Raw genomic sequence first — 17,271 nt, 5'->3', positions numbered from 1 at the left:
TGCCTTGTCTCCTGTCTTTAAAACCCTCCCAGCTCTCTCACCTTCAGCTCATATGAAGGATGTTCCAGTACCTTTGGCATTTCAGTGGTCCCGCACTACTCTCCCTCCACTAAGAGCATTTCCTTGTAACACTGGGGGAGCTCTTACCTTGACACAAGACGAAACAAGGGGCCTCATCAACACTGAAAGACAGCATGACCACCTTGAAACCCACTGGCAATGCTCATCCCAAAGCTGCCCTGGAGAATCTCGGCCTCTTTTCACACAAGGCTGCATTGTTGCCTCCTTGTCGGCTTTTCCTCCACCAGCACCACAAAGTCGTGCACAGAAAGCTGCTTTCCAGCCTGTCAAACCCCAGCATGTCCTGAGGCCCTGTGCTAGGGAATCACATTGATTGGAAAAGACGTAGAGGATCATGGAGTCTTTACCGGTAACCCCACACTATCAAGCCCACCTCTAAATCATGGCCCTAGTGATACAGAGAATTGACTAACTAACACTTAACTAATTAATATTTAGAGAACTAACACTTCAGGAGCTAACGCTTAGAGAGCAAACCCTTAACCCACAACGCTTAGAACCCTTAACCCATATTACGATTGCCTAGCTTTGCTTAGCCTTGTGTAAGAGAAACAAAAGTTTATTGATGACTTTACAGGCCTTGCACAGAGACAAAATCTTGGGTGCATCCTTGGTGCATCCTTGGTTGAATTAGATAACCGAAACCTGGGCACAGGACAGGAGATACGCCAGTTCTAACCAACTCAGCAGTCTGAGTCCCAGCCAACTCAGCACACCAGGCCAGAGGTGAACGTGTACAGAGAAGACGACCCCGGTCCATGATCACTGCGCAGGCTCAGCCAGGATGGATCAAAGGTGGAGACTATGGAAATGATTTCCCGGAACTCATTGTAATAAGAACCGCCTTCTCGGGGACAGGTTATGAATATGTATAGGCGCTCCTAGAACTTTCATGAGTATGTAACACTTCGCAGTATTTAACTAAGCTCACGGCTACTGGAAAGTTGCACATATCTTTGGTGAAAATTATTTCCGCGTGTGTACAGCACCGAAACAAACATACCTGCTTTACAATCTTACAGGTTGTAAGGTTACTTTCCACGCGTCACTAGGAACCTCAACTACGCATCTTTGCAACACCTCCAGGGATGGTCACTCCACCACTGCCTTGCGCAGCCTGTTCCAATACCCGACAACACTTCCTGGAAAAAAATTTTTCCTAATATCCAATCTAGACCTCCCATGGCACAACTTGAGGCCGTTTCTACTTGTTCTGTCACTTGGTACTTGGGAAAAGAGACTGAATCCCTTCCTCACTACAACCTCTTTTTGAGCAGTTGCAGAGAGCAAAACATCTCCCTTTGCTGCAAAAACATATACCAAAAAGTTTGTATTGTCTTTTCTAGCAGGAGCTGGATTAAGTTCTAGTTGGGCTTTAGCCCTTGTAATTTTCCCCCTGCATAAACTCAAAACATCCTGGTGTTCCTCCTCAGTATCTTGCCTCTTCTTGCAGACGTCAAAAGCTCTCTTTTTTCTCATGAGTTCAAGCCAAACTCCTCAGTTAAGGACAGGCCAGTCTTCTTCCCTGCCAGCTTGTCTTTCAGCATATGGGGACTCTCCCTCGCACATGGGGGAATCTTCTGGTACCTTCTCACAGAAGAAAACCATGAAGCCCATATGCCAACCAAACCTTGCCACAGAAAATTAATATACACAGCTACAAGCTTACAAGCAAGAGGGCACAAAGACACCCACAGAGCACAATCAAGACCAAAGGCCAGGCCTAATGACAGGCTTAATGAGATGGCAGAGTGCAGCTGGGGCATCAAACACCATGGAAGGGGCAGTCGCTCACGCCTGTCACAGCTCCAAAGCCCAGCCCAGCCTGTCAGAGGTGGCAGCAATGGGGCCCTCTCCTCACAACGCACCTGCAAACCACACGAGTGCCATGGGATGACCTCACTGACCACACTCCACATCTCATACGCTTTGGCCACATCCTCTGCCCACCCTGACATGCGCTAGGACGAGCCAGGATGCTGGTGGCTGTCCTGCTCACCTGGGCACACAGCGCCTCGTATTCAGCCACTGTCGACCAACATCCCCAGGTCCTTTACCACCTGGCAGCTTTCCAGCCACTCTTCCATAAACCTGTAGCGTTCATGGGGCTGTGCTGACCCAAGCGCAAGACCCGACTCTTGGCCTGGTTCAACCTCATGCAATTGCTCCCAGCCCACGGCTCCAGCCTGTCCAGGGCCTTCTGTAGAGCCTTCATAGCGCCAAGTGGGTCAACACGCCTGCCTAACTTGGTGTCATGTGCAAACGTACTGAGAGTGCACTCAATCTCCTTGTCCAGATGAAGGAGAAAGACATTAAACAGAACTGGCCCCAGTACTGAGCCCTGGGGAAAAGCACTTGTGAATGGCCACCAAATGGATTTACCTCCAGTACCACAACTCTTGGGCTTCAGCCGTCCAGACACTTTTTCAGTCTTCAAAGACTACAGTCGTCCAAGACATGAGCAGCCACTTTCTCTGGGACAAACAGTGTCAGCTTGTTGTCTACACCAGAACACTCTCTGTGTAGCAGGAGTAATCTCCTTCACTAATAAAACCTTGAAACATCAACCCTGCACACCCAGCTCATAAGCAAGACACACACCAAGACACCCAGAGAGCACAACGAGCATGGAAGGAAAGGCTTAGCGAAATGGAAGCAAGAAGGGCAGGGATCCTCCGCCATGGAAGAGGCAATTCCTCAGGCCCAGCACAGCTCCAAAGCCCAGACCAGTCTGCCAGGGCTGTGAGGAAAAGGGACCCCCTCCACACAATGCAACCGCAAACCACACGAGTGCCATGGGATGACCTCACTGACGACACCCCACCTCTCCTACGCTTTGGCCGCATCCTCTGCCTGCCCTGAAATGCGCTTTCAACACCAAGTCTTCGGCCTCTAATGCTCACACTTCAAAGCTGCCGCTACGGACAAGTGGACACGTCCTCAAGACAAGGACAAGAAATTGGAGCATTGCGCAAGGAAAACACACCCTCCTCATTCCTGGCCAGGCTGTGGCATCCAACAGCTGCTGGCTGCAAAATGCCGTCATGCGCAGAGGCTGTCCCGCCCAGCCAGGACCAGCATAAAAGCCGGCCCAGCACCTCTCTCCCTCACACACTTCTCCTGACGCCTTCTCCTCCCTCCGCGCTCAAAAAGGTGAGCCTCAGCCCCCTTCCCCTCCTTCTCCTGCCCCGCCTGGCCCCTCTCTTCCAGCACGCTCTGCCCCCAGCCTCAGCAGCCCTCACGCCTCCCCACCGCCACGCTCCCCACAGCCCCACACCAGCCTCCCCACTCCCTCGCCCTCCTGCAACACCGCTCCTCGCACCCCCACGCCCCTGCGCTTGCTCAACAGCCTCTCGTCCCTTCCAGGGCCCCTCCGCACCACACACATGGCCTGCTACGACGCCTACCGCCCCTGCGGACCCACCCCGCTGGCCAACAGCTGCAACGAGCCCTGTGCCCTGCAGTGCCAGGACTCCCGCGTCGTCATCCAGCCTCCCGCCGTGCTGGTCACCCTGCCAGGACCCATCCTCACCTCCCACCCCCAGAGCACCGCTGTCGGATCCTCCTCATCGGCTGCCGTGGGCAACGAACTTGGTGCCCAGGGAGTTGCCATCAACTCCGGCGCCTTCGGCTACGGCTATGGCTTCGGAGGCCTGGGTGGCTTCGGAGGCCTGGGCTCCTGCGGCGGCAGAAGGGGCGGCTACATCTGCTAAGGGCTGTCACCACCACCCCTGATGCACACCACCTACCCCATTGAAGCTGCGGCATGGATTGTGGACTCACCACTGGACCCTTCTTGGCACGGGGACCTGCTAGCCATGCCTCCTCCTCTCAAGACACCAAGCATGGAAGGAGGGAAGGCGCCAGCCTCAGCTGCCTGCAAACATTACCCTTGGACCTTCTCCTCTTCTCGCACATCTTTCTTTGAGCTTCAACTTGCTCTCTTCCACTTGGTACTCCAGCCTCTTCCTTTTTTTTCCCTCAATAAAGTTCTCTTGCATCCCAGTCTGAGATGTCTCCTCTTGCTTTCTTCTTCCATGGCTTGTCCAGTCTCACCTGGCACAAAGCCAGGGCTCAAGGAGCCATCATGGTGGGTGGAAAAGAGCTACAAGACGTCTATTAGGAAATACGTCATCAGGAACACCAGCCACATGCACCTGGTGGGCTGCCTGGCTGTCACACAAACCCTTCACTTGCCCAAGGAAAAGGCTTGGGCGCGCTCATGCACTTCTACCCTGGCCTCTCATCCAGTCTCCCCATGGCAGCACGTACTTGTCCAAATCACTTCCCCAGCACCACTCGCTGCCCATCATAGCAAACAGAATCATTGACTGCACAAGGAGCCTCTGGACATCATCTCGTTCAACCCAACCTGCTCAAGCATCAGCAGCTCAAGCGGGCTGTCCATGCAGTTTCCAAACAGATGTTCAGTATCTCCAAGGACAGAGACTCCAGTATCTCTCTGCGCAAGCGGTTCCACTTTTTGAGCATCCTCTCACTGAAAAAGTGTTGCCTTCTCCTCCAAGGAAATGGCACGGCTTCTCAACTCTCCCCATTCACCCTTGGCCTGGCCGTGGGCACCTATGACAAGAGTCTCATTCCCTTCTCCTTGTTCCCTTTCACTTGAGTATTTAGACACACTGACGACATCTCCTTGTGCTGCCTTGTCTCCTGTCTTTAAAACCCTCCCAGCTCTCTCACCTTCAGCTCATATGAAGGATGTTCCAGTACCTTTGGCATTTCAGTGGTCCCGCACTACTCTCCCTCCACTAAGAGCATTTCCTTGTAACACTGGGGGAGCTCTTACCTTGACACAAGACGAAACAAGGGGCCTCATCAACACTGAAAGACAGCATGACCACCTTGAAACCCACTGGCAATGCTCATCCCAAAGCTGCCCTGGAGAATCTCGGCCTCTTTTCACACAAGGCTGCATTGTTGCCTCCTTGTCGGCTTTTCCTCCACCAGCACCACAAAGTCGTGCACAGAAAGCTGCTTTCCAGCCTGTCAAACCCCAGCATGTCCTGAGGCCCTGTGCTAGGGAATCACATTGATTGGAAAAGACGTAGAGGATCATGGAGTCTTTACCGGTAACCCCACACTATCAAGCCCACCTCTAAATCATGGCCCTAGTGATACAGAGAATTGACTAACTAACACTTAACTAATTAATATTTAGAGAACTAACACTTCAGGAGCTAACGCTTAGAGAGCAAACCCTTAACCCACAACGCTTAGAACCCTTAACCCATATTACGATTGCCTAGCTTTGCTTAGCCTTGTGTAAGAGAAACAAAAGTTTATTGATGACTTTACAGGCCTTGCACAGAGACAAAATCTTGGGTGCATCCTTGGTGCATCCTTGGTTGAATTAGATAACCGAAACCTGGGCACAGGACAGGAGATACGCCAGTTCTAACCAACTCAGCAGTCTGAGTCCCAGCCAACTCAGCACACCAGGCCAGAGGTGAACGTGTACAGAGAAGACGACCCCGGTCCATGATCACTGCGCAGGCTCAGCCAGGAGGGATCAAAGGTGGAGACTATGGAAATGATTTCCCGGAACTCATTGTAATAAGAACCGCCTTCTCGGGGACAGGTTATGAATATGTATAGGCGCTCCTAGAACTTTCATGAGTATGTAACACTTCGCAGTATTTAACTAAGCTCACGGCTACTGGAAAGTTGCACATATCTTTGGTGAAAATTATTTCCGCGTGTGTACAGCACCGAAACAAACATACCTGCTTTACAATCTTACAGGTTGTAAGGTTACTTTCCACGCGTCACTAGGAACCTCAACTATGCATCTTTGCAACACCTCCAGGGATGGTCACTCCACCACTGCCTTGCGCAGCCTGTTCCAATACCCGACAACACTTCCTGGAAAAAAATTTTTCCTAATATCCAATCTAGACCTCCCATGGCACAACTTGAGGCCGTTTCTACTTGTTCTGTCACTTGGTACTTGGGAAAAGAGACTGAATCCCTTCCTCACTACAACCTCTTTTTGAGCAGTTGCAGAGAGCAAAACATCTCCCTTTGCTGCAAAAACATATACCAAAAAGTTTGTATTGTCTTTTCTAGCAGGAGCTGGATTAAGTTCTAGTTGGGCTTTAGCCCTTGTAATTTTCCCCCTGCATAAACTCAAAACATCCTGGTGTTCCTCCTCAGTATCTTGCCTCTTCTTGCAGACGTCAAAAGCTCTCTTTTTTCTCATGAGTTCAAGCCAAACTCCTCAGTTAAGGACAGGCCAGTCTTCTTCCCTGCCAGCTTGTCTTTCAGCATATGGGGACTCTCCCTCGCACATGGGGGAATCTTCTGGTACCTTCTCACAGAAGAAAACCATGAAGCCCATATGCCAACCAAACCTTGCCACAGAAAATTAATATACACAGCTACAAGCTTACAAGCAAGAGGGCACAAAGACACCCACAGAGCACAATCAAGACCAAAGGCCAGGCCTAATGACAGGCTTAATGAGATGGCAGAGTGCAGCTGGGGCATCAAACACCATGGAAGGGGCAGTCGCTCACGCCTGTCACAGCTCCAAAGCCCAGCCCAGCCTGTCAGAGGTGGCAGCAATGGGGCCCTCTCCTCACAACGCACCTGCAAACCACACGAGTGCCATGGGATGACCTCACTGACCACACTCCACATCTCATACGCTTTGGCCACATCCTCTGCCCACCCTGACATGCGCTAGGACGAGCCAGGATGCTGGTGGCTGTCCTGCTCACCTGGGCACACAGCGCCTCGTATTCAGCCACTGTCGACCAACATCCCCAGGTCCTTTACCACCTGGCAGCTTTCCAGCCACTCTTCCATAAACCTGTAGCGTTCATGGGGCTGTGCTGACCCAAGCGCAAGACCCGACTCTTGGCCTGGTTCAACCTCATGCAATTGCTCCCAGCCCACGGCTCCAGCCTGTCCAGGGCCTTCTGTAGAGCCTTCATAGCGCCAAGTGGGTCAACACGCCTGCCTAACTTGGTGTCATGTGCAAACGTACTGAGAGTGCACTCAATCTCCTTGTCCAGATGAAGGAGAAAGACATTAAACAGAACTGGCCCCAGTACTGAGCCCTGGGGAAAAGCACTTGTGAATGGCCACCAAATGGATTTACCTCCAGTACCACAACTCTTGGGCTTCAGCCGTCCAGACACTTTTTCAGTCTTCAAAGACTACAGTCGTCCAAGACATGAGCAGCCACTTTCTCTGGGACAAACAGTGTCAGCTTGTTGTCTACACCAGAACACTCTCTGTGTAGCAGGAGTAATCTCCTTCACTAATAAAACCTTGAAACATCAACCCTGCACACCCAGCTCATAAGCAAGACACACACCAAGACACCCAGAGAGCACAACGAGCATGGAAGGAAAGGCTTAGCGAAATGGAAGCAAGAAGGGCAGGGATCCTCCGCCATGGAAGAGGCAATTCCTCAGGCCCAGCACAGCTCCAAAGCCCAGACCAGTCTGCCAGGGCTGTGAGGAAAAGGGACCCCCTCCACACAATGCAACCGCAAACCACACGAGTGCCATGGGATGACCTCACTGACGACACCCCACCTCTCCTACGCTTTGGCCGCATCCTCTGCCTGCCCTGAAATGCGCTTTCAACACCAAGTCTTCGGCCTCTAATGCTCACACTTCAAAGCTGCCGCTACGGACAAGTGGACACGTCCTCAAGACAAGGACAAGAAATTGGAGCATTGCGCAAGGAAAACACACCCTCCTCATTCCTGGCCAGGCTGTGGCATCCAACAGCTGCTGGCTGCAAAATGCCGTCATGCGCAGAGGCTGTCCCGCCCAGCCAGGACCAGCATAAAAGCCGGCCCAGCACCTCTCTCCCTCACACACTTCTCCTGACGCCTTCTCCTCCCTCCGCGCTCAACAAGGTGAGCCTCAGCCCCCTTCCCCTCCTTCTCCTGCCCCGCCTGGCCCCTCTCTTCCAGCACGCTCTGCCCCCAGCCTCAGCAGCCCTCACGCCTCCCCACCGCCACGCTCCCCACAGCCCCACACCAGCCTCCCCACTCCCTCGCCCTCCTGCAACACCGCTCCTCGCACCCCCACGCCCCTGCGCTTGCTCAACAGCCTCTCGTCCCTTCCAGGGCCCCTCCGCACCACACACATGGCCTGCTACGACGCCTACCGCCCCTGCGGACCCACCCCGCTGGCCAACAGCTGCAACGAGCCCTGTGCCCTGCAGTGCCAGGACTCCCGCGTCGTCATCCAGCCTCCCGCCGTGCTGGTCACCCTGCCAGGACCCATCCTCACCTCCCACCCCCAGAGCACCGCCGTCGGATCCTCCTCATCGGCTGCCGTGGGCAACGAACTTGGTGCCCAGGGAGTTGCCATCAACTCCGGCGCCTTCGGCTACGGCTACGGCTTCAGAGGCCTGGGCGGCTTCGGAGGCCTGGGTGGCTTCGGAGGCCTGGGCTCCTGCGGCGGCAGAAGGGGCGGCTACATCTGCTAAGGGCTGTCACCACCACCCCTGACGCACACCACCTACCGCATCGAAGCTGCGGCATGGATTGTGGACTCACCTCTGGACCCTTCTTGGCACGGGGACCTGCCGTCCATGGCTCCTCCTCTAAAGGAGCCAGGAAGATCTTGGTGCTCTGGCAACATCTAGGTCACAGAAGCAACCTCAGCTGATGGTCGCCCTACGTGCAGCTTATACTTGTCACCTTCTACTTGGCGCTCCTGCCTTTGCACTCTTTTTTTTCCTCAATAAAGTTCTCTTGCATCCCAGCCTGACACGTCTCACTTTACTTTCTTCTCTCAAGGCTCTTCCAACCTCACCCAGCACAAAGCCAGGGCTCAGGAAGCAAACCGGATAGGGGGGAAAAGGGCCACAAGACCTCTCCCAGGAAATATGGCACCACCTAGACCACCAAGAACACAGACCAGTATTCCGGAGCTCTTCCACAATATGACACAAGCCCATCACTGGATCAAAGAAAGACTTGGACACCAGAACACTCTCCTCAACATGCCTCTGATGAGACCTCCCAAGGCCAGCACACACTTGACTATCTTTCTTCCCCAGCGTGACTCCCCAGCTCTACCACAAGCACAATCACAGAATCATTAAGTATTTAGACTTTCCTCATGGGTGCACGGGTCCTGCCAAGGCTGTGGTCCAACACAGGCTTCCTACAGGGTCACGCCTCCTGTGGGTGCACCCACCTGCTCCAGCGTCAGGTCCTCCACAGGCTGCAGGTGCTTATCTCCTCCACTGTGGACATTTCCTCCACTGTGAACCTCCACGGGCTGCAGGGGGACTACCTGCTTCAGCCCAGTTCTTCACCACAGGCTGCAGGGCAATCTCTGCTCCACAACCTACAGCACCTCCTGCTCCTCCTTCTTCACTCACCTTGCTGTCTCTAGAGATTTGTCTCCCACCTTTATTCCCTCCTCTCTTCCAGTTACTATTCTGAAGTAGTTTTTGCCCCTTCATAAACATGTTTCCACAGAGGTGCTACCACCATTGCTCGCTGGCTCAGCTTTAGCCAGCAGTGGCTCTGCCTTGGAGCTGGCTGGCTAGTCTTGTAGAATCACGGAACTGGTTGGCTTACGAAAGAATTTTCAGATCACCAAGTCCTGCTGCTAACCTAACAATACCAAGTCTACCACACACCCGTGTCGTCAAGCACCACATCTACACAGTTTTACACACCTCCAGAGATGGTGACTCCACCACTGCCCTGGGCAGCCTGTTCCAATGCCCCAAAACCCTTTAGGGGAAGGCATTTTCCCTAATAGCCGCACTAAACCTCCCCTGGGCCAACTTCAAGCCGCTTTCTCCAGTTCTGTCACTTCCGACAAGAGACCAACACCCTCCGCTCTACGACCTCCTTTCAGGTAGTTGCACAGAGCAAGAAGGTCTCCCCTCAGCCTCCTGTTCTCCAAACTGAATCTCCCAAGGCCCTCTGCTGCTCCCCATCCCACTTGTGCTACAGACCCTTCACCAGATTCATTGCCCTTTTCTGAACTCGCTCCAGCACCTCAAGGTCTTTCTTGTCATCAAGGGCCCAAAACTGAACCCCGCATTCTAGCTGCAGCCTCAGCAGCACCAAATACAGGGGGATGGTCACTGCCCTGCTCCTGCTGGCCACACTACTGATGACACAGGCCAGAATGCTGGTGGCCTTCCTGGCCACCTGGGCACACGCTGGCTCATGTTCTGCCAGCGGCTCACCAGTAGCCCAGGTCCTTTTCCAACAGGTAGCTTTACAGCCTCTCTTTCACCAAGCTTCTAGTGTTCCACGGGCTGGTACTGATGCAAGTGCAGAACACAAAACTTGGCCTTGTTGAACCTCATACAATTGTCATTTTTGCTCAATCTAGGCTGTCCACATCCTTCTCTAGAGCATTCTTACTGTCCAGCAGATCAACATTCCTGCCCAACTTGATGTCATCTGCAAACTTACTGAGGGGGCACTCCACGCCCTTGTCCAGATCATGGAGAAAGATCTTAAACAGAACTGGCCTCAGTACTGAGCCCTGGGGAACACCTCTTGTGAGTGCCCACCAACTGGATTTAACTCCAGCCACTGCAACTCTTTGCGCCCACCCATCCAGCCAGTGTTTTAGCCAGCGAAGGCTATGCCCGTCTAAGCCATGAGCAGCCACTTTCTCCAGGAGAAATGATGTCAAAGACTTTACCAAAATCTTACTCCACAGCATCCACAGCCTTGCCCTCATCCACTAAAGCAGGTCACCTTGTCATAGCAGGAGATCAGGTTGCTCAAGCAGGACCTGCCTTTCATAAACCCACGCTGACTACGTCTGATGACCTGCTGGTCCTGTACCTGCCATATGATGGCACTCAGGATGGTCTGTTCCATGACCTTACCAAGCAACAAGGTCAGACTGACACATCTGTAATTCCCCGCTTCCTCTTTTGGACCCTTCTCCTAGATAGGTGTCATATTTGCTAACTTCCAGTCAGTGAGCACCTCCTCGGCGAGTCAGGTCTGCTGATACATGATGGAGAGTGGCTTGGGGAGCACCTCCGCCAGCTCTCTCACAACTCCTGGGGAAAACCTATCTAGCCCCATACACCTGGGTGTATCAAAGTGGTGTAGCAGCTCACCAACCATTTCCCCTTCGATTCCTGGGGCTTCGTTCTATGCCCCATCACTGTCTTCCAGCTCAGGGAGCTGGCTACACAGAGAACAACTGGTTTTACAATTAGCGACTGAGGCAAAGAAGGCATTAAGGCCTTTTCCACATCCATTGTAAATGTCTTGCTCCCTGAATCCACTACAAGTTGGAGATTCTCCTTAGCTTCCTTTTCCTGCAAAAACATATACCAAAAAGATTGTATTGTCTTTTCTAGCAGGAGCTGGATTAAGTTCTAGTTGGGCTTTAGCCCTTGTAATTTTCCCCCTGCATAAAACTCAAAACATCCTGGTGTTCCTCCTCAGTATCTTGCCTCTTCTTGCAGACGTCAAAAGCTCTCTTTTTTCTCATGAGTTCAAGCCAAACTCCTCAGTTAAGGACAGGCCAGTCTTCTTCTCTGCCAGCTTGTCTTTCGGCATATGGGGACTCTCCCTCGCACATGGGGGAATCTTCTGGTACCTTCTCACAGAAGAAAACCATGAAGCCCATATGCCAACCAAACCTTGCCACAGAAAATTAATATACACAGCTACAAGCTTACAAGCAAGAGGGCACAAAGACACCCACAGAGCACAATCAAGACCAAAGGCCAGGCCTAATGACAGGCTTAATGAGATGGCAGAGTGCAGCTGGGGCATCAAACACCATGGAAGGGGCAGTCGCTCACGCCTGTCACAGCTCCAAAGCCCAGCCCAGCCTGTCAGAGATGGCAGCAAATGGGGCCCTCTCCTCACAACGCACCCGCAAACCACACGAGTGCCATGGGATGACCTCACTGACCACACTCCACCTCTCCTACGCTTTGGCCACGTCCTCTGCCCGCCCTGACACGCGCTAGGACGAGCCAGGATGCTGGTGGCTGTCCTGCTCACCTGGGCACACACCGCCTCATATTCAGCCACTGTCAACCAACATCCCCAGGTCCTTTACCACCTGGCAGCTTTCCAGCCACTCTTCCACAAGCCTGTAGCGTTCACGGGGCTGTGGTGACCCAAGCGCAGGACCCGACACTTGGCCTGGTTCAACCTCATGCAATTGCTCCCAGCCCATGGCTTCAGCCTGTCCAGGGCCTTCTGTAGAGCCTTCATAGCGCCAAGTGGGTCAACACTCCTGCCTAACTTGGTGTCATGTGCAAACGTACTGAGAGTGCACTCAATCTCCTTGTCCAGATGAAGGAGAAAGACATTAAACAGAACTGGCCCCAGTACTGAGCCCTGGGGAAAAGCACTTGTGAATGGCCACCAAATGGATTTACCTCCAGTACCACAACTCTTGGGGCTCAGCCGTCCAGACACTTTTTCAGTCTTCAAAGACTACAGTCGTCCAAAACATGAGCAGCCACTTTCTCTGGGACAAACAGTGTGAGCTTGTTGTCTACACCAGAACACTCTCTGTGTAGCAGGAGTAATCTCCTTCACTAATAAAACCTTGAAACATCAACCCTGCACACCCAGCTCATAAGCAAGACACACACCAAGACACCCAGAGAGCACAACGAGCATGGAAGGAAAGGCTTAGCGAGATGGAAGCAAGAAGGGCAGGGATCCTCCGCCATGGAAGAGGCAATTCCTCAGGCCCAGCACAGCTCCAAAGCCCAGACCAGTCTGCCAGGGCTATGAGGAAAAGGGACCCCCTCCACACAATGCAACCGCAAACCACACGAGTGCCATGGGATGACCTCACTGACGACACCCCACCTCTCCTACGCTTTGGCCGCATCCTCTGCCTGCCCTGAAATGCGCTTTCAACACCAAGTCTTCGGCCTCTAATGCTCACACTTCAAAGCTGCCGCTACGGACAAGTGGACACGTCCTCAAGACAAGGACAAGAAATTGGAGCATTGCGCAAGGAAAACACACCCTCCTCATTCCTGGCCAGGCTGCGACATCCAACAGCTGCTGGCTGCAAAATGCCGTCATGTGCAAAGGCTGTCCCGCCCAGCCAGGACCAGCATAAAAGCCGGCCCAGCGCCTCTCTCCCTCACACACTTCTCCTGACGCCTTCTCTTCCCTCCGCGCTCAACAAGGTGAGCCTCAGCCCCCTTCCCCTCCTTCTCCTGCCCCGCCTGGCCCCTCTCTTCCAGCACGCTCTGCCCCCAGCCTCAGCAGCCCTCACGCCTCCCCACCGCCACGCTCGCCACAGCCCCACACCAGCTTCCCCACTCCCTCCCCCTCCTGCAACACCGCTCCTCGCACCCCTATGCCCCTGTGCTTCCTCAACAGCCTCTCGTCCCTTCCAGGGCCCCTCCGCACCACACACATGGCCTGCTACGACGCCTACCGCCCCTGCGGACCCACCCCGCTGGCCAACAGCTGCAACGAGCCCTGTGCCCTGCAGTGCCAGGACTCCCGCGTCGTCATCCAGCCTCCCGCCGTGCTGGTCACCCTGCCAGGACCCATCCTCACCTCTTACCCCCAGAGCACCGCTGTCGGATCCTCCTCATCGGCTGCCGTGGGCAACGAACTTGGTGCCCAGGGAGTTGCCATCAACTCCGGCGCCTTCGGCTACGGCTACGGCTTCGGAGGCCTGGGTGGCTTCGGAGGCCTGGGCTCCTGCGGCGGCAGAAGGGGCGGCTACATCTGCTAAGGGCTGTCACCACCACCCCTGATGCACACCACCTACCGCATTGAAGCTGCGGCATGGATTGTGGACTCACCTCTGGACCCTTCTTGGCACGGGGACCTGCCGTCCATGGCTCCTCCTCTAAAGGAGCCAGGAAGATCTTGGTGCTCTGGCAACATCTAGGTCACAGAAGCAACCTCAGCTGATGGTCGCCCTACGTGCAGCTTATACTTGTCACCTTCTACTTGGCGCTCCTGCCTTTGCACTCTTTTTTTTCCTCAATAAAGTTCTCTTGCATCCCAGCCTGACACGTCTCACTTTACTTTCTTCTCTCAAGGCTCTTCCAACCTCACCCAGCACAAAGCCAGGGCTCAGGAAGCAAACCGGATAGGGGGGGAAAAGGGCCACAAGACCTCTCCCAGGAAATATGGCACCACCTAGACCACCAAGAACACAGACCAGTATTCCGGAGCTCTTCCACAATATGACACAAGCCCATCACTGGATCAAAGAAAGACTTGGACACCAGAACACTCTCCTCAACATGCCTCTGATGAGACCTCCCAAGGCCAGCACACACTTGACTATCTTTCTTCCCCAGCGTGACTCCCCAGCTCTACCACAAGCACAATCACAGAATCATTAAGTATTTAGACTTTCCTCATGGGTGCACGGGTCCTGCCAAGGCTGTGGTCCAACACAGGCTTCCTACAGGGTCACGCCTCCTGTGGGTGCACCCACCTGCTCCAGCGTCAGGTCCTCCACAGGCTGCAGGTGCTTATCTCCTCCACTGTGGACATCTCCTCCACTGTGAACCTCCACGGGCTGCAGGGGGACTACCTGCTTCAGCCCAGTTCTTCACCACAGGCTGCAGGGCAATCTCTGCTCCACAACCTACAGCACCTCCTGCTCCTCCTTCTTCACTCACCTTGCTGTCTCTAGAGATTTGTCTCCCACCTTTATTCCCTCCTCTCTTCCAGTTACTATTCTGAAGTAGTTTTTGCCCCTTCATAAACATGTTTCCACAGAGGTGCTACCACCATTGCTCGCTGGCTCAGCTTTAGCCAGCAGTGGCTCTGCCTTGGAGCTGGCTGGCTAGTCTTGTAGAATCACGGAACTGGTTGGCTTACGAAAGAATTTTCAGATCACCAAGTCCTGCTGTTAACCTAACAATACCAAGTCTACCACACACCCGTGTCGTCAAGCACCACATCTACACAGTTTTACACACCTCCAGAGATGGTGACTCCACCACTGCCCTGGGCAGCCTGTTCCAATGCCCCAAAACCCTTTAGGGGAAGGCATTTTCCCTAATAGCCGCACTAAACCTCCCCTGGGCCAACTTCAAGCCGCTTTCTCCAGTTCTGTCACTTCCGACAAGAGACCAACACCCTCCGCTCTACGACCTCCTTTCAGGTAGTTGCACAGAGCAAGAAGGTCTCCCCTCAGCCTCCTGTTCTCCAAACTGAATCTCCCAAGGCCCTCTGCTGCTCCCCATCCCACTTGTGCTACAGACCCTTCACCAGATTCATTGCCCTTTTCTGAACTCGCTCCAGCACCTCAAGGTCTTTCTTGTCATCAAGGGCCCAAAACTGAACCCCGCATTCTAGCTGCAGCCTCAGCAGCACCAAATACAGGGGGATGGTCACTGCCCTGCTCCTGCTGGCCACACTACTGATGACACAGGCCAGAATGCTGGTGGCCTTCCTGGCCACCTGGGCACACGCTGGCTCATGTTCTGCCAGCGGCTCACCAGTAGCCCAGGTCCTTTTCCAACAGGTAGCTTTACAGCCTCTCTTTCACCAAGCTTCTAGTGTTCCACGGGCTGGTACTGATGCAAGTGCAGAACACAAAACTTGGCCTTGTTGAACCTCATACAATTGTCATTTTTGCTCAATCTAGGCTGTCCACATCCTTCTCTAGAGCATTCTTACTGTCCAGCAGATCAACATTCCTGCCCAACTTGATGTCATCTGCAAACTTACTGAGGGGGCACTCCACGCCCTTGTCCAGATCATGGAGAAAGATCTTAAACAGAACTGGCCTCAGTACTGAGCCCTGGGGAACACCTCTTGTGAGTGCCCACCAACTGGATTTAACTCCAGCCACTGCAACTCTTTGCGCCCACCCATCCAGCCAGTGTTTTAGCCAGCGAAGGCTATGCCCGTCTAAGCCATGAGCAGCCACTTTCTCCAGGAGAAATGATGTCAAAGACTTTACCAAAATCTTACTCCACAGCATCCACAGCCTTGCCCTCATCCACTAAAGCAGGTCACCTTGTCATAGCAGGAGATCAGGTTGCTCAAGCAGGACCTGCCTTTCATAAACCCACGCTGACTACGTCTGATGACCTGCTGGTCCTGTACCTGCCATATGATGGCACTCAGGATGGTCTGTTCCATGACCTTACCAAGCAACAAGGTCAGACTGACACATCTGTAATTCCCCGCTTCCTCTTTTGGACCCTTCTCCTAGATAGGTGTCATATTTGCTAACTTCCAGTCAGTGAGCACCTCCTCGGCGAGTCAGGTCTGCTGATACATGATGGAGAGTGGCTTGGGGAGCACCTCCGCCAGCTCTCTCACAACTCCTGGGGAAAACCTATCTAGCCCCATACACCTGGGTGTATCAAAGTGGTGTAGCAGCTCACCAACCATTTCCCCTTCGATTCCTGGGGCTTCGTTCTATGCCCCATCACTGTCTTCCAGCTCAGGGAGCTGGCTACACAGAGAACAACTGGTTTTACAATTAGCGACTGAGGCAAAGAAGGCATTAAGGCCTTTTCCACATCCATTGTAAATGTCTTGCTCCCTGAATCCACTACAAGTTGGAGATTCTCCTTAGCTTCCTTTTCCTGCAAAAACATATACCAAAAAGATTGTATTGTCTTTTCTAGCAGGAGCTGGATTAAGTTCTAGTTGGGCTTTAGCCCTTGTAATTTTCCCCCTGCATAAAACTCAAAACATCCTCGTGCTCCTCCTCAGTATCTTGCCTCTTCTTGCAGACGTCAAAAGCTCTCTTTTTTCTCATGAGTTCAAGCCAAACTCCTCAGTTAAGGACAGGCCAGTCTTCTTCTCTGCCAGCTTGTCTTTCGGCATATGGGGACTCTCCCTCGCACATGGGGGAATCTTCTGGTACCTTCTCACAGAAGAAAACCATGAAGCCCATATGCCAACCAAACCTTGCCACAGAAAATTAATATACACAGCTACAAGCTTACAAGCAAGAGGGCACAAAGACACCCACAGAGCACAATCAAGACCAAAGGCCAGGCCTAATGACAGGCTTAATGAGATGGCAGAGTGCAGCTGGGGCATCAAACACCATGGAAGGGGCAGTCGCTCACGCCTGTCACAGCTCCAAAGCCCAGCCCAGCCTGTCAGAGATGGCAGCAAATGGGGCCCTCTCCTCACAACGCACCCGCAAACCACACGAGTGCCATGGGATGACCTCACTGACCACACTCCACCTCTCCTACGCTTTGGCCACGTCCTCTGCCCGC

The 17,271-nt window shown here is 53.4% G+C and overlaps 3 protein-coding genes across 3 annotated transcripts; all 3 read left to right on the top strand.

Moving 5' to 3' along the window:
* The first annotated feature begins 3,467 nt into the window (after window positions 1–3,467).
* LOC135984696 (feather beta keratin-like) lies at window positions 3,468–3,794 on the top strand. The gene has a single exon (XM_065627118.1). The coding sequence runs from the start codon at window positions 3,468–3,470 to the stop codon at window positions 3,792–3,794; it is 327 nt and encodes a 108-aa protein (XP_065483190.1).
* Window positions 3,795–8,208: 4,414 nt separating this feature from the next.
* LOC135985049 (feather beta keratin-like) lies at window positions 8,209–8,553 on the top strand. The gene has a single exon (XM_065627966.1). The coding sequence runs from the start codon at window positions 8,209–8,211 to the stop codon at window positions 8,551–8,553; it is 345 nt and encodes a 114-aa protein (XP_065484038.1).
* Window positions 8,554–13,406: 4,853 nt separating this feature from the next.
* LOC135985048 (feather beta keratin-like) lies at window positions 13,407–13,793 on the top strand. The gene has a single exon (XM_065627965.1). The coding sequence runs from the start codon at window positions 13,407–13,409 to the stop codon at window positions 13,791–13,793; it is 387 nt and encodes a 128-aa protein (XP_065484037.1).
* The last annotated feature ends 3,478 nt before the right edge of the window (window positions 13,794–17,271 follow it).

Source organism: Caloenas nicobarica, chromosome 2 (genome assembly GCF_036013445.1).
Source record: "Caloenas nicobarica isolate bCalNic1 chromosome 2, bCalNic1.hap1, whole genome shotgun sequence".
NCBI classification, from domain to species: domain Eukaryota; kingdom Metazoa; phylum Chordata; class Aves; order Columbiformes; family Columbidae; genus Caloenas; species Caloenas nicobarica.
Note: the sequence above shows the minus strand (reverse complement) of the source record. Positions and strands in the feature narration are given on the sequence as shown.